The 22,110-nt window shown below is 42.5% G+C and overlaps 1 protein-coding gene and 1 long non-coding RNA gene across 2 annotated transcripts in view; one reads left to right on the top strand and one right to left on the bottom strand.

The window, feature by feature from the left end:
• The window catches only part of map3k10 (mitogen-activated protein kinase kinase kinase 10), a 35,389-nt gene extending 13,974 nt beyond the window's left edge, over window positions 1–21,415 (top strand). The window contains exons 2-11 of the mRNA XM_056374368.1: window positions 9,411–9,591; window positions 10,362–10,510; window positions 12,400–12,575; window positions 13,378–13,624; window positions 13,966–14,088; window positions 14,845–14,983; window positions 15,369–15,481; window positions 15,572–15,876; window positions 18,290–18,824; window positions 19,063–21,415. Coding sequence (XP_056230343.1) covers window positions 9,411–9,591; window positions 10,362–10,510; window positions 12,400–12,575; window positions 13,378–13,624; window positions 13,966–14,088; window positions 14,845–14,983; window positions 15,369–15,481; window positions 15,572–15,876; window positions 18,290–18,824; window positions 19,063–19,463 — 2,369 coding nt within the window. The 3' untranslated portion in view covers window positions 19,464–21,415. The remainder of the gene's footprint in view (window positions 1–9,410; window positions 9,592–10,361; window positions 10,511–12,399; window positions 12,576–13,377; window positions 13,625–13,965; window positions 14,089–14,844; window positions 14,984–15,368; window positions 15,482–15,571; window positions 15,877–18,289; window positions 18,825–19,062) is intronic.
• LOC130167859 (uncharacterized) lies at window positions 10,165–12,375 on the bottom strand. Its single transcript, XR_008827332.1, has 3 exons — window positions 10,637–12,375; window positions 10,338–10,526; window positions 10,165–10,258 (listed from the first exon to the last, which is right to left on the bottom strand). It is a non-coding gene; the product is annotated as an uncharacterized LOC130167859 (long non-coding RNA).
• Window positions 21,416–22,110: the final 695 nt, after the last annotated feature.

Raw genomic sequence — 22,110 nt, forward strand, 5'->3', positions numbered from 1 at the left:
TTAATTGAATGTTCTGTAGAAAAATGTGCCTGAATATAAACACAGTGCTACTTTGTGTTTCTTGCCACCACAGTTACAAAAGCACAGAGGGGCAGAGCTATACATTTCAGTAGACATACTGTATAAATACAGTAAAACACACAATTACATTGGCAGCTCTTGGGCTGTTGTATGTTTGGAGGCTGTTGACTCTGCTGTTAGAGGGTCATTGTTGTTTGCCAGCAGCCTGGCACGGAGAGTGGGGAGTCAGGCCAGGCAGAGAAGGCGCTGGGTGTCCCCCGAGCCAAAGGTCCTTCACCCACTTACATAGTGGAGTCAAGTAGAGAGCACTTCAGTCAGACAACGGACAGCACACCGCATGTTTAGAGTGTATGGAGCCATGAATGTAAGGCTTAATTCAACGTTTATATTCACTACTGGAGAGATTTGACAAGTGAACGTGTTGTCATGTGGTTGATTCCTACACAACACACAGTACACAGCAGTAACACAAAGAGCAATATTTTGCAGTTATGGTATACATAAAAACAATTTTGGTTTGCAGTTTGCCAAACTAAAGGAGCCACGAAACTTAAAATCTGTCATAAGTCAAAGAAAAAAAGAAAAAAAGCTCAGACCTCACTGCGAATTCCCACACTGTAAGTACTTCTTTCATACCTCAGACACACACACACACACACACACACATAGAAACACACTCCGCGCAAAAAGAGCCGAGAGAAAGCCGCCTCATTTAATACCTCCATCTCTTCTGAGAGAGAGGCTGCCTGGTCACACGAATCTGGCAGCTGCGTTTGTGTGGAGACAAAGTGAATGGCTCCAGGGTGAAACTGTGCCACTGTGCGGCTCAGGATTAGAGCCCTGATGGCCTGTGGTTGTACAAGTAGAGCCAAGCCGCGGTATCGATGACATGGGAGCATACTCACTACAACCTCCATATCAAAGCGTGGAGGAACGGGAAGAAACCCACTGATTGCATTACTTTTTTTTGCCTTAATTGAGCGTTGTGTATGTACCGCGATGCTCTAAATGGAAGCAGAGGTGACAGACAAAAGTCCTCTCTTGGTGAAGCAGTTACTACACTGAAAAATATTTTCAAGTTTTACATAAGAAAACTGCATGGGTTTGATGGAGAAACGTCAGTTTAGTTTTCAAGCTGTCAATCTGTATTTGTCAGTGTTTGAATTTTTCATACTGTATCTGTAACTAAATAGACTTTTCTCTGTGTTTGGAGCAATGTTTTATGTCTTTCTCTGCTCGAAATCTCTTGAAGGATGAGAGAAGAGATGTGTGAAAGAAAGAAAGAACGAAAAATGGAAAGACCTATTGAGATATCTGGTTTGACATCTGGTATGTGCAGCCAGGAAAATTACAAAAGCTCTCCCTCCAGTCATCTCTCTTTACCTCTAGCAGCCCGCATCTTTTCATCCACTCATTATTTCCTACTTTCTCGTAGTCCTTGGGCCTTTTCTCCTCCATCTCGCTCTATGTTTCTTTCCTTTTCTTCCCTCCTGCACTGACTCTCCCCCCTTTTTTCAGCTGCTTCTACCCAATATTTCATTCTCCTCCTCTGCCCTAATTTCTGCTCTTCCCTCTTGTCATTTTTGTCCCTCTCTTGCCTCTTTCCTCCTCTCTCATCTTTTGTCTACCCTCCCCCATTCCTCATCCTCAGACTTCCACCCCCATCACCACCACCTCCCACATTACATACACACAATATACCTCTCAGTTACTCTCTGTTTTTTGACTCCCTCCACCCTTGCGCTGCTTTCCCTGGGTCTCTTCTTCCATTTCTTCTCCCCGGTGTGTTGTGATTGTAGCCAGGCTGGCGACAGCTGCAACAGCAGACAGTCAGGCAGCGGGCGCTGGCGCAGGGAGGGGGCGAAAGAGGGGATGTTGATGGGGGGGGGGGGGGGGGGGGGGGGGGGGGGCATGCGAAGATGATGAGGCGGTAGGGTTGGAGGGGGTTGTTACGTTTTTGTTGGCAAGGTTTTAATCTTTGCAGTAATAGAGACGAATACATCGAGGCCTGCGGGGTGGGGGGAGTGGAGACTGGCTGCTCAGCATCCCATGGGCCCGACTCTCATCTGTGTTGATGCACCGTCGGCTCGCTGCCATGTCAGTCAAGTTGCTGTATTTGTCACACTGACGTGCTCTCATGCACCAGCAGAGACAGACGGCTGGAACCAGCACTGAGGCGGTGGTGTTGTTCCTAAACAACCAGCCGCTCTCGGAGTGCAGGCGGATAGGTGGGTGCATGGGAGAGGCTGTGGAGGTGTTGGAAGATACCAGGGGGAGGGGCGTCTCGCTGGGGTTTGTTGGCACGTTGGACCTGATTCGCTGACTTGGGGCCGCAGCAGACAGCTGTTCCACCCTGCAGGCTACACCTGTTTCTGGATGAAGGGGAGGAGGAGGAGAGGGAAAAGAGACTGATGAGGGGAAAGAGGTGGCAAAGGTAGAAAGAGGGAAAACAAAAACCCTGTCCTGTAGTCATAGAGATAACCAGCTCTAAACACTGTCATACATCCAGAGGAATAATCATCCTTCTTGATTACTTACTTTTCTGTGTCTGTGTGAAGTGTTTTCTTCAAATCCTGTAAAACTGTAAAACATCATGCGGTGCTGTAGAGGAATCAATTAATCTTTCATCATTAACTCATGTTAAAAAAATATAAGTTTTCTTCATTTCATGTTAATGCACGTCCAGTGACAGTTGATCTGTGACTGGTAACTTTATGGTAACTTTCCAAAAACCGATGATCCGACATTTACAGCCTCTTCACGCTGTGATTGGTCGGCTGTGTGGAGGTGAGAGAGGAGCCAGGCTTTGAACTTCTCTCTCTCTCTCGCTCGTTTATTGGATAAATGTCCTCTAGTGGAGACTGTCTGAAAATGTGCACCGTTATACTTATATATTGAAACACTATCTCTCTCACGGACATCTGTGACGGACAGCTTTTCACTCGGATCAGGTTTTAACACATGGTCGGACAGAAAGTCTCACAAACTAGTTCTGACAGCCCATAATCCGGCCCTAGCAAACCCTCCCTCCTTTAAAACACCCGCGTATTTCAGACTTGTTGGTGATGCAGAAAAATTGTAGTCCCAAATCCCAAACTGCGATAATCCTGAGGACATCATGAGACTTATTTATCCTCAGATTTGAGAAAGCTCCCTCCAGAGCCACAGAAGACGTTACACAGATGCTTTCACATTAAGGGTATCACTCCTCATGATGACTGATTCTGATGTGTGAAAATTAAGAAAAAAAAGATTCTCATAGGGGCATGAGGGTTTCTCCTCTCTGAGTCGCCTCCTCTTTCCCAGCATCGTAGCCTTCGTCTGCGACCTCTGCCCTTGTTATCATAACAACAAGTTAATGACACAGCAGGCTGAACTGATCTTTAGCCAAAATAACACCAACGGCGTAAGTTCACTGGTCCAGCTTTGTGTGTCCCTCTGTGTTCAGGGTAAGACTGAATAGCTGAGTAACATTAGGTCGTGCACAGATGAATTTGCATTTGTGAAGTTCCTTATCTCTCAGCACAAGCACTGGAGAGTCGACACCATCAGCTTCTGACCCATAAAAACGCTTTTATCGGTTCAGGTTCTTCTGTTGTGGTTAACACCAGGTTCAGGAACACAGATCGAGTGCAGAGTGTATTTGGCTTGTTGTCCTGTTTGTGCTGATTCTGATTTAGCCACAGTTTAAGGGTTTTCTCATACAAACTAAAGTTCTCTTTCCTGTATTGGTATATTATGAGAATGAAAATGAAATGTCACGCTGTAACACTATTGACACTTCAGCAAGAACACCACAGAAAAACAAATATTTATTAACTAATATTTATTATTGTTATTAAAACAATATTTTAATCAATTAATTTGTTTAATTTAGGCATCCCCTGTTTTTTCAGCTTTTTTTGTTGTTGCTTGTTGATGTAGAGTCAACATCAAGTGCTGCTTCGCTCACAGTTTTTATTGTAAGATATTTATTGTCTGTAGAAAATGTATGTAATCTATGAGTCTGTGAGTCTGTTTACAGTCACAATTATCATGTTAATTCAGTCAAGATGACAATAAAAGCATCCAGGTTAAAAAGACAAAGACAAACTAAGGCGGTGAGGGACTCTATGGGCTCTTGGCTGAGGAAGGCTGCGGTGTAGAACAGGCCAGAGTTGGCAAAAGGAAGCAGAGAAGGTCGGTTTCACCATTTTCTTCACCTGCTACAAGACCGGGTGTTTTTAGTACAAACTCAAATACACATCTTTCAAAGTTATTTTCTGCCTCACAAATGTTGATTCTGCATAAAATCATAACTTGGATCAGATCCTCCACAAACACACAGTTTCTTCTCACTGTTGGCCGCATTAACTCTCCCCTCACCCTGGCTTCAAACACACCTCGTCCCTAAAATCGCAGGTTGAAGAACAGATGAAGGAAAAATGAGATTGAGACGTGAGAATTCACAGACAAACTACATTTTCTTGAAAAAGGGTAATTTAGTAATCTGCATATTATATATTATATATTATGTATTATTTTTTCTTACTTGCAAGCCTGTTTTTTTAGAAGGGGAGACAGAGACGCTACAAACCCACCACATGACAAACATGTGGCACTGCTTGTTGAAGACCTTTGACTGCATTCCTCTGTGATTGAATATATCTAATGTGTCACCTGTGCTCAGCGCACTGACTAACCAGTCAGGAGGATCATTAGTCAGGTTAAAGCCTCGCCCATTACTTCTCTATCATTGTTTAAACTGTTACTCAGAGGCATTTCTCAACACTCAGCTGGGGTCAGGGTCCAAGGATGGAAGAATGAGCGGCGGGAGATTAAAGGTTAAATCAACACTGAGCAGAAAAACTGCTGCTGGACTTTCCTCTTTGGGCTGAAAGCTTGACTCCCAGGCCACACCCCAGTCAGCAGGTGTTTTTGACAGCTGATCAATAACACTACTCTCTGGTTGTAGTTTCTTGATTGTGTGTCCAAAACGGCAACATGCTATAAAGCTTCACACTGTGGGTCCTGTCCTTAATAGCATCCTAGACCCTGCAGTCTCCCTCCAAGTCGGCACTTGATGTCAAACTCATGGTGTTATGGTCCATTATGGGACCTGGGCTTTTTCCTGCATTATCTGGAAAAGTTGAACCCCATTCAAACCATGGAGCATTTGACTTGTTTTCATTAGCGCTTCTACAAAAGCGCTTCCAAATCAACAGCAAGAGAGGGATCACTTTCCAGTATAATTTAAGAATGAACTAACCCATATAAAAGTTGCTTAACGGCAAAATTTGATAGTTATACTCAGCTTCTGGCCACATTAGCAGCAGGGCTTCAGGGATGGCAATGTCAGTTGGTTGGATGGTGCTGGACCACTTGGACCAACACTTCCAGAAATACTGCACCGCTAACGTGCTTTCCAAGTAACATCAACGACGCGGTATGCAGGAATATCTGTGAATAAGATAATAAGAAGTAGCACTTACGTTACAACTGCAGCCTCATCCTGTGAGCTGGTCTACCTGAACTCAATCGTACAGCTGATCTCCTTGAACTTATTAAAAAAGATGTAGTACTTTTAGTAGTACTTACTTAAGCTACAGTGATGTCCGAGTAAATGTAATGTATTACCCATGTATTGTGTAAATTATTGGATGTTGGACATTTGTGGTCACCAGAAGATGACTCTTAATAACTTGGTGGTTGCTGGTGATTCTCTGACGTTTCATCTAGCCCCACCATGAGGTCAACATTTCAATTTGTACACTTTAGCTTATGACCAAATACCTGCTAAGCAAGCATTATATCTAACAACACTATGTTAGATTAACATTACTACTACTACCATTTTACCAGGATTACTACAAATCAAACACATTTTTGACCTCAGTTCTTATCCATCTCTTTACAGCCTCACAGAGCTGCTAGTGTATCTGTTTACTCTAGTTAATCAGCTCGTTTACATTTATTTAGTGGCTCTCTGGTTAATAATAACACAGGTTGGGTCGTGCACTGTCAGGTTGTGGACGTCACAGACGAGCACAGATGCAGACTGGAACAGTGAATCGTTTAAGCAGCGCAGCAGCAGTTTTTCCTGTGGATTAATTATCACTAATCGAACTGTACTGTAGTATTAAACTCTCACACAATGTTTATGATAATGAAGCAGTGTGATTAATCAGTGACACATCCAGGCCTGTGATATTTCCCATAACGCATGTTGCTATGGAAGAGTAACCAGGGAGCTTGTCCTTGCTCATATGGGCTCTATTTTGAGATAACATTTCCAACAGCGCTGGCATTGGATTGTGTAAAAGCCACATTATCCTCGAGGACTTTTTTCCTTCACTGTGATGAAATGTGCTGTGATGGTTCCCACACCCTCGTGGGTGTTATTTGTGTATCACTGCGCTGCAGGTTCCTGTGCTGCCAGCTGAACACAAACATGTTGATCTTTGTGTTTGACATATGGATGAAATGCTGGCGGTCGTGAAAAACTTGTGGCAAGATGAATGATCATGCGCAGGTGGTGCTAAGAAGCAGCATGGAGACGTTCTTGAGGTGCGAAAGTAACGCGATGATGTTATAATTACATCAGGAAGAGAGGCAGAGAGGGAGCAGGTGGATGTGCTGCTTCCCTCACAGGTTCAGGTTCTGTAAACAGGCATCTATTCAGTTTCTGTCTTCCCTCCCTCCCTCCCTCCCTCCTCTGTCATCAGCCTCTCCTTTTTCTTTCCTCTGTGTTTCCACCCCATGCTCCACCTACAGGCCTGATGTCCATGTCCCCGCATGGATGTTTTCCATGTTTGTACACTCAAAACAAACCGAGGGAAGGTAGCTTGTGATACACGCCCATCAATGCATGCAAACACATCCTGATCTCTGGTTCTTTCTGAGTCTGTGTGGCTCCATCCTTTACTTCTCAGAGACAGAGAGAGAGAGAGAGAGAGAGAGTTCGCCTTGAGGAGACAGCTGTCCCTCACAGAGACGACAGTATCAGAATAGAAAAGTCGGCTGGAGGATGACGGTGGCTTATTATCACTGTCAGCAGCCCGCACTTAATCCCTGTCTGGAGACTGGACATGCAGTCACATCACCTAAGCATAGTGGTGGAAAGTTACAGTTACTCATGTCCTCAAGTACAATTTTTTCTACACACATTTTATTCTTATTCTTCTTATTTTATTCTTTTACTTCACTACATTTTAAAGTAAAATACACTTTTTATTCTACTACATTTATTTGACAGCTGTCACTGGTTATTTTGCAGATAAAAGTTGTACGCACCAAAAATGTGATCAGCCTGTAAAACATTACACATTTTTGTACAATAAAGCACTCGACAGCGTAGGCCGTCGAGCTGCAACTAGTCTAAGAACTAGATTAATCTGCTCATTATTTTCTCTATCAATCATTTAATTGTTTTGGTCTGTAACCTGTGAGGAAATACTGAAAATCACAATGTCTCATAGATGTTAACTTCAATATAAGACTAACAAAACCAGCAAATATTCACTTTTTTGAAGATTGAATCAATAAATATTGGTAATTTTTGTCAAAGATTGTTGCTGATATTCTGTTGCTCCAGGAATTATTTTCATCATCAATTTATGTTTTGTTTTGTCTGTGAGATGTGAACGAAAACTGATAAAACATACCCAAGGTGACAAGTAACTCTTTAACTTATGAAATAATACCAATATCACAATGTAAAAATATTTCTCAACTTAACATTTGAGCAGCTGGAACCCACAAAAGTTTGACATTTTTGCTTAAGAAATGACAGAAGCAATTAAACGATTATCAAAAAAATTGCCAATCAGATAATAAACAAATGATTTCAGCTGTAATATAAAGTATTTAAACCTGCTCAACCAGCTTCATCAGTCAAATACTGCTCACATGTTAATGCATCAGTAATAATATCCAGTATAATCTATTATAATGTAAATGTTTATCTGCATTACTTTTACTTGTAATGAAATGCTTGTATTGTGTGGTATCGGTACTTTCACTGAAGTTCAGTTACTTATCTTCTTCCTGGCTACGTAAACATCTGCAGACTGGCCTGAGATCCATCCTTTATCACTGAAACTGGTCTCCTAGTGAGTTTGTGGATACAGCAGAGCACAGAGAGGCACACCTTTATCACGTGAAAGGTTGTGTGTGTCTCTGTGTGCGTCTGTGTGTGCGTGTCTGTGTGTGTGCTGGAGTGCATGTGTGTGTAAACAAAGACGCTGCTGTGTGTGCAGCCTTTCTCCACCACCCTTTTGCATACGCCTGTAGATAAGTGAGTGAGCGAGAGAGAGAGAGAGAGAGAGAGAGAGAGAGGGAAAGCAACCCCCACCTGGCTCCCAGTGCTTTTGAACTGTGTACACTCTAAATATTTCCATAGCCAGCGCTCACACGGAAATGAAGGAGGAAGTCGTACATGGTACATGGAAGAGAGAGAGAGGGAGAGAAATAGAGAGAAAGATGGAGGGATGAAAGAGGTGACAGTCTAACATTAACAAGTATACATTGAAATGACTGTCACGGTATGGAAATTATTTTATCTAGACACACACACACACACACACACACACACACACACGCACACGCACACGCAGACTGCTGTGTGGTTATACCCTATAGCAGAAACCTGAACAGCACACTGGTCTGACCACACCTGTATTGTAAACACGACTGTTATTGAGCATGTACACCTTTTACATTTTGTTTTTGTATGCAGAAAGATTTTCAGACACACTTTTAGGGAATTTGAGTATGAAACTGGATTTCATGAAACACAGCATAATAATAAAGATTCTCAGAGGTGTAATATGTTGTATTGTAAGTGCTTGTGTATAAGAAAAATATGTTAAATCAGCAGGACTTTGTAGTAAAAAGTTTGCCGATTTAACAACCCATCCTATTCACTATACATGCTTAAGTATTAATGTTTCTATTAGGGCCGCAACTAACGATTTCTTTCATTATCCATTAACCTGCCAATTATTTCCACTTCACAGTAAATCAATTAATGTCAGAAAAGTAGAGAAACATGTCCTTCACAATTCCCCAAAGCTCATACTGAGGTCTTTGCTGCCTCTTTTGTTGTCAACTAACAGTCCAAAATTACAAAAATATTCAATTTACTATAGTTAAAAAAATAATTAAATGTCATATAACAAGTTTAAGCCTCTAATAAAAGCTCTCTTTGCAGTCTGTGTTTCTACTTTTTCCCTCTCTGTAGTTCGACCTCTTGTCAGGGAGCTTTCAGTATCTGAAAGACACAGACACTGTTTTTAAAGAGTATTTGTATTTCTGCGTTGCTTCCTGACAGGTGTCGTGTGAACAAGACTATCATCCTTTAACTCAAACTGCTCTTTGTCCCTCTGTCCTTTCTGCCTCCTCTTCCTCAGTCCTCATTCTGGAGCCGGTGGCGCGCGACGACCTGAGCGGGAAAACCTTGAAGATCACAGACTTTGGTCTGGCCAGAGAGTGGCACCAGACCACCAAGATGAGTGCAGCGGGGACCTACGCCTGGATGGCCCCAGAAGTCATCAAGCTCTCCCTCTTCTCCAAGAGCAGCGATGTGTGGAGGTATGTGTGTGTGTGTGTGTGTGTCACCTTATTCCCCTCATTTATACATACTTCCTGGCAGGTTATCAGGGGATACTAATGTGACACAGAGTGAATGTGTATATGCTTGAGAGGTTGTTCATAAGAAACCAGGCTAAGATTGAGAATCTTTGGCAATTATTCTTGCTTTGCTTAAAACAATCAATCTAGGTTAAAAGAGGAAATAGAAAAATAGAAATAATTAAGAGGACTTTTTTGTGCGATGTCTTCAAATGTCTTGTGTTTCCAGATCCCAGATTCAAAGACATATGAGAAAGAACAGCAGAAAATCCTCACATCTGCGAGGCTGGAACATGAGAAAGATTCTCACGTTTTCATTGTCTTTGCTTGAAAAATGATTCAAACAATTAACTGATTATCAAAATATTTGCTCGTTAAATCTTTTCATCCTCAGAAGTACATTTGCTAAAAGTAGCACTATAACAACACTATGTTGTTCAGTCTTTCAGTGACAATTCAAAATAAATTTATGTTTGACAAAAAAATTCTCATTATGAGGTTTAACTTACCCGGAATTTTTTTTGAGCTTTCAGCTGCATCTTGTGGCTTTCCTCAGTAGAGCTTACTCAGTTGTTGTTACATGACCTACAGGAACTGTGGCCACTGATAAGAGGTGGTCGTTGTCATCCTGTTGGAGGATAGTTGCTGGGTGTCAGATGTGACATAGAAAACATAAAAGAAGAAGAAAAACATAATGTTGTTCTCACCTGTCTCTTTGTCTCTCCTCATAGTTTCGGTGTGTTGCTCTGGGAGCTGCTGACCGGCGAGGTTCCTTACCGGGAGATAGATGCACTGGCGGTAGCTTACGGTGTTGCCATGAACAAGCTGACACTTCCCATCCCTTCAACCTGCCCTGAGCCTTTTGCTCAGCTGCTGGGAGGTAAGCAGGCGAGCACCTGGACACGGAGAGATGATTCAATCGTAGAATATCAAGTCGATACTTCTGTCATTGTGGAAGCCTTACTTTGAGTTAGTTTTTTGAGGTTACAGTGGATGAATTTAAAACCTTTCTTTCACTGCATCTGGGAGCTGAGGAGTGCACCAAGAGTTAAACTGGATGAAGATTCATTAAGTTGCTTTTTATACATCCTCGTGCCGTCCCGCGCCTGAGCTCCCCTGGGCTGGCTTTTTCCTTTGCACTTTGCAAATAATCCTGGCAGCGCTCTGTTAACAGTGGTAGAGTATTAACTGGCTCTTGTTTCACAGTTCAGGTCATCACTGTTTAAACACACACCTGCTTTATATACAAATTGCCTTAATGTGCTTATTCCTAAGCTACTTTTTTTTTCATGTGGGTAAGATGAAAGATGGAAAAAGATGATGAAAGATGAAAAAAAAAAAAAAAAAAACAGAGCGAGGAAGCTGTTTCTCAAACTGTCAGCCCAGCAGCAAACTTCAGTCACCTCCCTTCACTTCCCTCCCACTCTGCTCCTAAAGCTCTTTCCCTCCACCCCCCCCCCCCCCACACACACACACACTCCACTTCATCTGATCCATGTTCATCCGTTAATCTCTCCTTTGTCATCCCTCGCTGCTCACTACACTCTGTTTACTCCTGTCATCATCTCCCTTTCATCTTCTCCCCCCTTTACTTCAGCCACATATTTTTTATGCTAATTTATCTTACCTAATAAATGAATGTTACCTGGTAAGAAAAATGTTTTTAGCCCATGAGACGACTCCCTATATCTGCACTGTAATGAGTATTTTTACACTGTTTTTGCCATGAACTGTGTCAGACTTGTAGTAGATGTTTATGACTGTGGCTTGGTGTTGGACAGACAGTGCTGGTGTGTCTGCGGCTCGGTAGATTATTGTAGGTGTGCACCATGTTTCTGCAACACTGTCAGTCAGGGTTTGGCTCATGATGGCTGCCATATGCTGTCCCATCTTGCTCTCTTCCACTTCTCCTGTTGCCTTCTCTGCTGCCAGGAAAAAAAGCAAAAAAATATCCAGACCAACAACTCATGGTTCAGTCTGCTGTGTATTATGTTGATGATCTGACTCTATGTTTTGCTGTATAAAGACTTTATTATTATTATTATAACAGGTATTTATTATTTAATAGGGTATGTCAATAACGCGATAGTCTGCATTTCTCTTATTGTCAACAGATCCCCTGAAAAGATGAAAACGTGTATTATCAGTGTATCTAAAGCTTAATATAGTTTATTCCTTTGTGTCATAGAGCTCCATTGTTGTCCACAAACTAGAAAAAACACATCAGTGAGCCACACTTTTGCACTGGAAAACATGGTCCTTCATTACAGCCAACATGGGCACTGTAGTTTATATTGATTCAGTCCCGAATGTTTGGAAATTACTGAGTCTTTTTAAAAAAAAAAACTATACTTGAGAGGTGTTTTTAAAGATTTACATATTTAGTAGGAACCATTGAGCTGAGTTGCCACAGACAGGGTTAGGGCGATGAGAAGGATGGACTTGATGAATTTGGTTTGGTGTCAGAAAGACAAATATAGAAATCGGCAAGGAGTCTGCTGAAACTCAGAGACTGTCCACATCATCTTCAAAACAAGGGAGGCAATTTGGAGGTCCTCAAACCAGACACCCTCCTCCCCCTGGCTGCGCCTTGAAATCTTGCCCATGAAAATCACAAACAGGATTGGTGACAAGGAAGAACCGTGGTGAAGGCCAACACCAACCGGACCCATCTGCGACCACCGAAGCTGCAGCATCTGATTAGGACTATAAAATACAGGATACACTAACATGATACTAACCCCTGAAATCGTGTCTCTTGTCCCTCAGAGTGCTGGAGCCCCAACCCCCACAGCAGGCCCTCGTTCACCAGCATCCTGAGACGACTATTGGCAATCGAGCAGTCGGCCATGTTCCAGATGCCTCTGGAGTCCTTCCACTCCTTACAGGAAGACTGGAGGCTGGAGATCCAGCAGATGTTTGACGAGCTCAGGGCCAAAGAGAAGGTGAGAGGTCTGAAAACACAGATCAAAACTCTGGTGAGGCCTAATTTTTCTGGACAGTATGTGGACGGTAGCTCAGCAGTGAAGAACTTAAGTACAAATTTTATGTGTTTGTGCTTTACATGAGTATTCGTGCTGCTCTCTAATATATTGAAATGTTGTACTTTTTACTTCACTAATTTCTACCCACAGTTTTTGCTACAAGTCACTTTACAATTTTAAATTTTTGCATATGATAGTCTTACGAAATATGAGATTGGCAACTACTTTGTCATCTTGGTCACAGCCTCTTAAATGTGAGGATTTGGTGCATTGCCATTTAATTATTTTAATCATTTCAATTTATTAAATAATTTTGAGGTTACCTCAAGCCACTACAGTAAACAATAAAATGCTGCTTCAGTTTCTTTACTTTACTGTAAGTACATTTATCTGATTAAACTGACTGTTTGTAGATGCTTATTGAAAGCTCAACAGTTAGCATCCGACTATTAAATACAGTCTTTAGTTGGAAGGAAAAACTAAATGAATTAATATCTTTTGGTCTAGTTTTAAAATAGACAAAACAGACGGGTTCAGAAATATGTCAGTAAAAGTTGATTATTCTTTTCACTTTTATCCGCGTTCAAGCAGAGTTTATTTATTCAAACAGAATTTATTCGTCTGCCTCAGGCGTTTCTGATAATTAGAATTAACTCAGCAACAAGTCTGTTGCAAAAAGAGGTGTTAGAAGAGGTGCTGCTATACTGACAACCTCCTCTTCTATCCTCTTCCTCTTCCTCCTCCTCTGCTATCCTCTCCTCAGGAGCTGAGATCTTGGGAGGAGGCGTTGGCTCGAGCAGCCGAGGAGCAGAGGGAGCAGGAGGAGCAGCTGAGGAGGAGAGAGCAGGAGCTGGCGGAGAGGGAGATTGACATCGTGGAGCGAGAGCTGAACATCATCATCCACCAGATGTACCAGGAGAAACCCAGCGTGAAGAAGAGGAAGGGCCACTTCAAGAAGAGCAGATTACTGAAGCTGGGTCGAGACAGCAACTGTATCAGTCTGCCCTCTGGTGGGTGAAAGGAGGAACTGCGGTTTGTTTTACTCTGATGAATCTGGGCTGTATACATCTGTTTTTACATTAAGAGTAAATAATTCTTGGCTCAGTGAGAGCAATAAGATTTATCTAGTGACTCTGGCCCGTTGCAGATGTTGACGTTGCAGTTCAGAGTTGGCACTTTAAACCCTAGTCCAGCAGGGCACCTCAGTGTGACGTGTTTTAATGTGATTTATATTGACGCTCATTCTGGTCTGCACTTTGTTTTATGTGTGTGTCCTCAATTCTAGAATTTATGAAATTTTTTGACAAGTGATAAAATGATTTGGCACATTTTCTCTCTTTGCGTCCTGCAGGCTTCGAGCATAAGATCACAGTGCAGGCGTCTCCCAGTGTGGACAAGAGGAAGACCCAGGGGAGCGAGAGCACCACCCCGCCTGCCAGCCCGGGGGTCATACCCCGACTGAGAGCCATTAGATGTGAGTGCAAATGCCCACAAGCAGAAAACAATCTGAAATGATGGGATTCAGCAGGTTTAATGTTAAATGGTGATCTTTTTCTGTGACAGATTTTGTTTTGAAATGTAATGAGAGCAGTGTACATCAAAAACAGATACAGCCTACAGTGACTATTTGCTGCACTTAAAACACTGAGGCTCTTCTGTTGTGACTATTCATGCAGCAATGACACGTGCTTTCAAAAAATGCTCAGTTTGTCCATGAGCAAATGTTCAGATTTACCACAGAGAGCGATTCAGATCACCACCTGTTGATCTCCGACACTGTCCGCTGTAGCCCTGTACATGAAAAAAGGACAAACTCTGGAGCACAGGGTGAAATCAGCCTCCTCAAAAAATCAGCATCACTTGAAGCTGATCAACCTTGACTTCCTGAAGTGCAGCTCTCAATTATCCAAAACAAGGACACACAAACAGAAACACAGAGAGGCTTTCTTGGAAATAAATCAAAGAAAAAGGAGAGACGATACAATCCTGAGAGAAATCAATATCAAATATCCAACTGGGGGTCCAGAAGTAATGATGTAAAATTTGGAATTGAATAAACCTTAGTTATATTTCCCTGATAAATGAGCAGTATTTAAAAAAAATGTTTTGATGCTTCTTGTTTTCACCAAGGACCTCTAAGAATTTCACTCATCTGCTGACCTTGGGTCTTTGTATCCTGAAAAATATGGCACAGTTAAAGACATGTTCTGTGGTTTGCAATGTCTGTAAGTGACACCGAGCGACGGCAGTAAGACGTGGGGACGCAGCGCTGTGTGTAAGAAGGAAGACCTGACGACAAGCAAGAAGAAAGGACGCACCTGGGGACCGAGCTCCACCCACCAGAGAGAGAGGGTCGGCGGGGAGGAAAAGTACGTTATTAATTTGCTTACATATTAGCTTTTCCTGATAAAGTTTTTATTGTTGTTATTTTTCTTACAGTATTATTGTTAGTAAAGCTAGTACAACTGATTTACGGTGTGCAGGATTCACTAGCTCCCTGACTTTTTGATCCTACAGTCTTGTCAATAAGAGTTAATGATGTCCAAAATTTAGCAGAGATCATGAGGCTAAATTTCCTCACATTTTGCTGGACAGATTATTGTTCATAACACAGAGAAACAACTTTTTACAGCTTTGTATCTCAAAAAAAGTTATTTTTGTGGCTCTTGCTGACTTAATTAATAATTAAATAATTTGTTTTGATTGGAGGCGCATTGAAAACCTGGTTTTAATGCAGTATTTCTCTGTTTGCAGGCTGAAATCACTGGGTGAGGGATGTAAAGTTTGGTCATCCAGTGCACCAAATCTGGGCAAATCCCCCAAACATGCACCCATGACTGCTGGCTTCTCCAGCCTGAATGAAATGGGTGAGCATTGTGTTTTTTATTATAAGATGTGCATTACTAACTTATACCTCATCTCAACTCTTTTTATTTCCCTTTTCTTTTTATCAATAGAGGAGTGCGGTGAGTTTGAGGAGTCACCAGGGTCCTTGCTGCCCTCAGAGACCAGCAGTAACGGGGCTGTGGAGGATTCGGGGTCTCTGTGGGGTAGCCTGGGACCCAACATGATACCGGCTCTTGGGGTGTCTAATACGGCCTCCTGTCAGGGTCCTGGAGGCCCGGGGGTGGGTGTGAGCTACCAGGACTCGCTCCGTCGCTGCAACCAGAGGAAGAAGAGTGACATGTTGTTGTTGGGTTGTGCCTCTCTGCTCGCGTCTGTCGCCCTTGGACAAGACCTGCTGCAGCTGGGAAAACTGCAGGTAAGATAAACTGAGAAAGGCAGGGCGTTATGGCAAAGAACAGTCATCATTCAACAGTAGCAATATATGGGGGTCAACACGGTATTTTTATGTTGAGTAAAAATGAGTAGAGTGGATGATACTTGTCTCCAAAACGATGCAACGCCTGGAAACTCGTGCAAAGTGGAGACGATGTACAGTACCATGTAAGATGTTTGAAATGACTTATGTAAAATTTAAGTTTATTTTGCTTGCCCAGATCTAACCTATATTGTTTTTTTTTGCAATTGCATTTCCAAATTCTCCACAGTGGAGGTGATGAATGAAAAAATTGCATAACCACAATTATAAGAATAAGATGGGTGAAAAGACATCACATTCCTCACATATAAGCAGACGAAAAATATTTCCAATTACCAATCTTATCAGATCTGTCCATTAATCCCACTACTGCTAATAACAAAAATAAGTATAAGTGTCTAGAATAACTAAACACACAAAACAATAAACTCCTACATAACCAAGCATAGACGAATCACGTCTTTATTGCCTATTTAGATAAAATTGCTGAGATACAAGAAGACTACCAGAACAAACAGGTCAAAGCATTTAAAGCTATTTGTAAGTTTTGCTATTGCTACACAGCTAATGTTAGCATTAACAGCTGTTTACTTACCTGTCTAGAAGAAACGTTGTGAGTTCAGCATCAAACTTCATTCCTTCCGCCAAGAGCTGTCTCCAGCAGTGGAAAGCAACAACAATGTTAACTCTTTTCTCTATCACGTCTCTTCTTGTACTGAAGTTAGCATGCTAACCAGCTAGCTGCTGTCCATTTCATCACTTTATGATAGCGACTCACTGCAGCCTCCAATCTGTTCTGAAGAGGTAACGCTGCTCAGAGGACGTATTCTAACCTCTTGTATTATATAGACGAGGATGGTTGAAACTCTTGTCAAGTGACAATGACCACAACACGCTCCCAGCAAGAAACCATGTTAGACGGTGGAAAAAACTTTCAACTAGCCCCTTTAATGCGGTAATCAATGCACTAATAGATGTATTGTTTTTTAATTGTTTTTATTGAGTCTATTTTATTTTGTTTGCCTGTCTGCAAACAAAATGTCTCTGACAAGATAATGGTTTTAAATTGTGGTGAAATGCAATAGCTTTGTTCATTCATACATTCATTATTCACTTTAGTTGTTACGTTGTTGTTAAAATCAGCTTCCTCCTGCAGACAGTCTCTTATATTGAGTGTAAACAGCACGAATCTGCCTGGAGTCAAGCTGGTAGTGTTTAATAGTGTTTTCTTTGATCAGATTAGTCCTCTTATAATCAGATTTGTTGCTGATCAGGTGAATCTCCTCATGGCCACAGTCAGCCCTTTCTCAGATAAATACTTCCAACAGGATAATGCACCATGTCCCACAGCACGCCATGCCTCGCAGTGACGTACAGTAACTCACATCACACCCGCTCTCTCCAGATCACCACTGGAATGAAATAGAACACGATGTTTGCCGCATGAACGAGCTGCAAAATTATCAGCAGGAAATGTGCTTTGCTGTTGAGTCAGCACGGACAGAGGTCTACGCGGACGTTTCCAGCGCCACGGGTCTGACCAGAGTAGATTCACAGTGTGCAGTGAGAGGATCAATGAAAGTAATGATATGGATGGACTCTTTTCCTGTACTTGCTTTAAGAGGGTGTGAAAGTCTTAATCAAATAAATAATATAAGGTATTTTAATCAAAAGAGGGAACTCACAAGACAGCAGGTCAAATTATCCCAAACTCATCTCACTGCGGCCTTATTATTATTATTAACCCCATCAGTCCCAACAAAACGCTTGAAGTGAGGCTTGAACATGAACTGACTGATCTATCAGGCTGTCAGTCACTATATCAGTAGCTCTGGTGCTTATTGACATCACGCTCGGTTAAACTAGGTACTATACTAGCCTGTTGTTATAGCGATCACTTTTGTTTGTCTCCTATTCTCCGTAACGGGAACAGAAGCTGTACAGACTGAATACACTGTCTCATTCATTGGTTATGATGCTTATTGAATTATTCATATTATAGGTTTTGAGCCTTGACGCCTTACTTTGAGTAAGTCTTTGTGGCTGTGCTTCATCACTTCTCACTTGTGTTATTTATTAGTTACGAGGCTGTTGTTAGCCCATGGTTTCTGTCCTCTTCACCAAAAAACCCACAGATTACACTAGTCAGTTGTGTTAGTGTTCTATCGTATCTTCATCATCAAAAATCCCCCAAAAATGCATTTTCCTGCAGTTTTATCATGAATCTAGATTTATAAAATAATTGTAAAAATTATAAATCTTGACTAGAACTATTCACATCAAATAAATCTTTCTTTACAAATAATCCTCAGTGGCGCCACAGCTTGTTAATGTGACCTGATGTTGTCGTCAGGTGCTTCAGGACGAGCAGGACCTCAGAGAGGAGCAGCGTAAGAAGAAGGAGGGTCTCTTCCAGCGGACGGGACGTTTCCGTCGCAGCACCTCTCCACCCAGCCGAAACCTCTCCCTCTCCCTCTCCAGACATCACGACTCCACGCTCCCCTGCATGGACCCTTCTCCCTCTGTTACACTCCTCTCTTTGTCCTCTCTGTCTGACTGCAACTCCACCAAGTCCCTCCTCCCCTCCGACCCCGACGAATACGCCCTGACCCCGATGACGGGGGTCAAAATACCTGCTGCGCCTCCGGCTCCTACCCTCAACCCGCTCTTAGACCTGCGGGCAGAGAGCTTCAAGAAGGAGCCCAACCAGTCGCTCACGCCGACCCACGTGTCTGCAGCCATGGCCCTGAACAGAGGACACAGACGCACCCCTTCAGACGGGGCGATACGACCCCGGGCCCAAACTCTGGGACACCACAGGACGCCGTCTGATGGGAGCATGCCCATGCCTCCTCCGCCGGGGGTACCACACCTCAAAGCAAGCAAAGGTAAAGGGTAAAATAAGTTCAAACGTGCTTTTTACAGTTTTGTGGGCAAACACATGCAAAAACACTGATTTATCCTCTAATGCTTTATTTATTCCTGCAGCTAATTAATATTTTCTACTATTTATAATTATTATATAGATTATTTTTGTTTTTTATTGTTTTGTCCATAAAATGAGTTTTCCTTGAACAAAAGCGAAGAAACATTTTTTTTTTCATTCTTCTCTCTTTCATTATTCAGGTACACAGGACACTCTGGACATCCCCCGACTCCCCGACCCCGCCACCCTCTTCCCAGTCCCTCATCGGCGTAAAGCCCCCGCTCCACCGATCCCTGACCCGGCTCCTCTCTGCCTCATCAGCCCCCTGGAGAGACCCAAGACACTGGAGTTTGCCCCCCGGCCTCGGCCCACCCCGGCCAGGATGAGACCCGACCCCTGGAAGCTGGGTTCTCTCTCTCGGACCCTGAGTTCGTCGCCGGGCAGCAGCTGTGACAGCCCGCTCGGTTCAGGTGACAGCACCGCCGGCGCCCCACGACCAAACCTGATGGACATGGACGTGGAGGGCCAGAGTTTGGACCACACTGTCCCTCTGTGTGGACAGCTGCAGCCTGCCACTCTGTGTGGACAACAATACTCATAGTGAAACACAGCAAGTGAACATTTCCAATTCTGAATTTTTTTGCATTCAATCCTGTTCCAGGACATTAGAGCATGGGCTGAATAAAGAACGCCTTCTGATGTCTGAGCCGAGCAAAGTGCACTCACCGAAGAACGCAAAAACAACCCACTACTTGTCATGATTTAAGGCACTTACTGGAAGCCATCGCTCTCTCGTTTGCCCTTTTAGTGTCCTAATAAGGTGTGTGAACCCCGAACAGCAAGCCTTTCCCTGATAGTGCTCTCTAACTTGCACGACACTGAGCGTCCTAGAGGTCTCATAAAAAGCCTTGTGGTGTGCTCACCTACCTACTTTAACCCAAACACTACTTCTTTCCCTCCCTGGAAGCCATCACTACCTGCTTCTTAGTGACCCACGACCAGGTTGCATTTCCTTCAAGACTCACAACCTTCAAAAGCCATTCAAGTACTTTAAAAAGCCACTTTTTGACTTTGCTAATTGTTCATTTCAACCCATCTGCTTGTGCTTTTGCTTGTCTGTGTAGCCACCCACTTTCTGCTTGCATCTTTCCTGCCTCCCACTCCCAAAGACCACACAAATCTTTCATCATTCACTGTTTCACCTAAACATTTGTTGTTTCAGGAGAAGTTTCCAAGAGAAAAAGAAGAGCTGGACTGTTTAGAACACTTTAGAGACTGTCCTTTTCCTGCGTTTGTTCTGCCGGTACACAAACATCTCCCATAAACTCCTCACGTGTCATCTCTCTGCATGGGGGTTATCGTCCTCTCCCTTCCAACACTGAGACAGGAAAAAGCCTTTTTCTCACAGCACTGGTGGACTGGTGATATCTTCAGCCTTGTACAGTAAAAAAAAACAAAAAAAAAAACAGAGTTTATTTTCTCAGTGCTTGCACCATCCCTGCAGCAAACCTGTTAGCAAAAATGTTTTTCTATTGGTTTGGCAGACCAGGTGTGTTTCTCTATGTGTGAATGTGTATATATTACTGTACGTGTGTGTGTGTGTGTGTGTGTGTGTGTGTGTGTGTGTGTGTGTGTGTGTGTGTGTGTGAATGAACTAAATGAATTAATTTTTTGGTGTGCTGGTGCTTCTTCAGTGCATGTTATTTTGTGTGTGAATGGTCGGCTGTACGCTACACGCTGCACTTCTTCAAAATAAGACTACACACGTTCTCATCTGTTTGTCTTTTACACGTTTTTTTGGATGAAAACATTCCCCTCTAGCAGCCAGTAGCACTCTGTACGGATCCCATTCATGCCACTAAAAATGGACTCACACACACACACACACAGAAAAAAAGGAAACACTGAGGGAAACAAGCTACCTGATTTCAACGTCAACCTCATGTTCTTGTAGGACCGTTTTGAATCTTCACATTCTCTCCTCTGACCTGCTGTATTCAACATCAGTGGCACTTTAGGAGCCATGTTGTGCAACTAGTTAGTCTCTCTGTGGACCAGTGGACTCGGCACAAGCTGCTCTAGTCACGGCTGACAAATCAACTTTTATCTCCGGAGTTGTTTTCGTACAGTGGACAGTTCGTCTTGGCTGCAGATGGTATTTACTTGACTGTGCAAATTTCTCTAGGTGAGTGTGCGAGTGTGAATAAGAGCGTGTGTGAGTGTGTGTTATTATTTGTATGGGATCGTGACAGTCCCGTTGGTATAAGAGTGAGCCCAAACTCATTCTCCTGATGTGGTTAAGAACACTGAGTATTTATTAAATTTATTGTTATTATTGGAAAGGATTAATTATTATTACGATGCTCTTCCTGGGATATCTGTATATATTTGTTAATATAACAGGAAAAACCAAGGAAAACCAAGGAAACTGCTTACTGAAACGTCCATGTTGTCTCCAGTCTCAACCTGTGACATTTCTGGGTTCAGTGAGGAAAAAGTGTGAATTGTGATGAATGAGAGATGAATAATAAAAAAAAAAGAAAAAAAAAGAAAGATGCTTCATTGTCAGTGCCACAGCTGTTTTTATCACGAGGTAATCATCCAATCATGTATCTGGGCGGTGCTGGAAGAGCGACTCAGATCCTTTACCTAAGTAAAAGTAGCAATAAAAGAATTTAAAAACACTAAAAGTCCTTCATTTACTTATGTAAAAGTACAAAAGTATTTTCAACAAAATACACTTATATATCAAAAGTAAGAAACTTTATATGAAGTGATAATAATCACAGGGTAGGATTCTCTGAGGAATGAGTACCTTTAATACTTGCAGTACATATAGCCTCTGTGCTTTTACTTCAGTAGGATTTTAAAAGCAGGACCTTTGAACAGATCTTGTAATTGTGTATTTTTACAGTTTGGTATGGATACTTTTACATAAGTAAAGGCTCTGAGCTTGGTTTATTCAGTGGGCCTAATGGACACAGGCGCCAGGGGCCAAAAGGGCGAGAGCCTTTCTTTGAAGAAACAGTTAACAATCAAACAACTACAAACATGACTCCATGACAACACAAGTCCAACAAAGAGACAAAATGACCACAAATAAAAATAGATAACCACACAGAGATAAAGAAACTACACAGATAAAATGACTACAAGGAAACACAAAATGGCTACAAAGATAAATTGACATTCAGTCGTGCTACATAGTTTGTAGTTGTTTTATATCTCGAGTGTGGGGCCTTTTCTTG

Source organism: Seriola aureovittata, chromosome 4 (genome assembly GCF_021018895.1).
Source record: "Seriola aureovittata isolate HTS-2021-v1 ecotype China chromosome 4, ASM2101889v1, whole genome shotgun sequence".
Lineage (NCBI taxonomy): Eukaryota > Metazoa > Chordata > Actinopteri > Carangiformes > Carangidae > Seriola > Seriola aureovittata.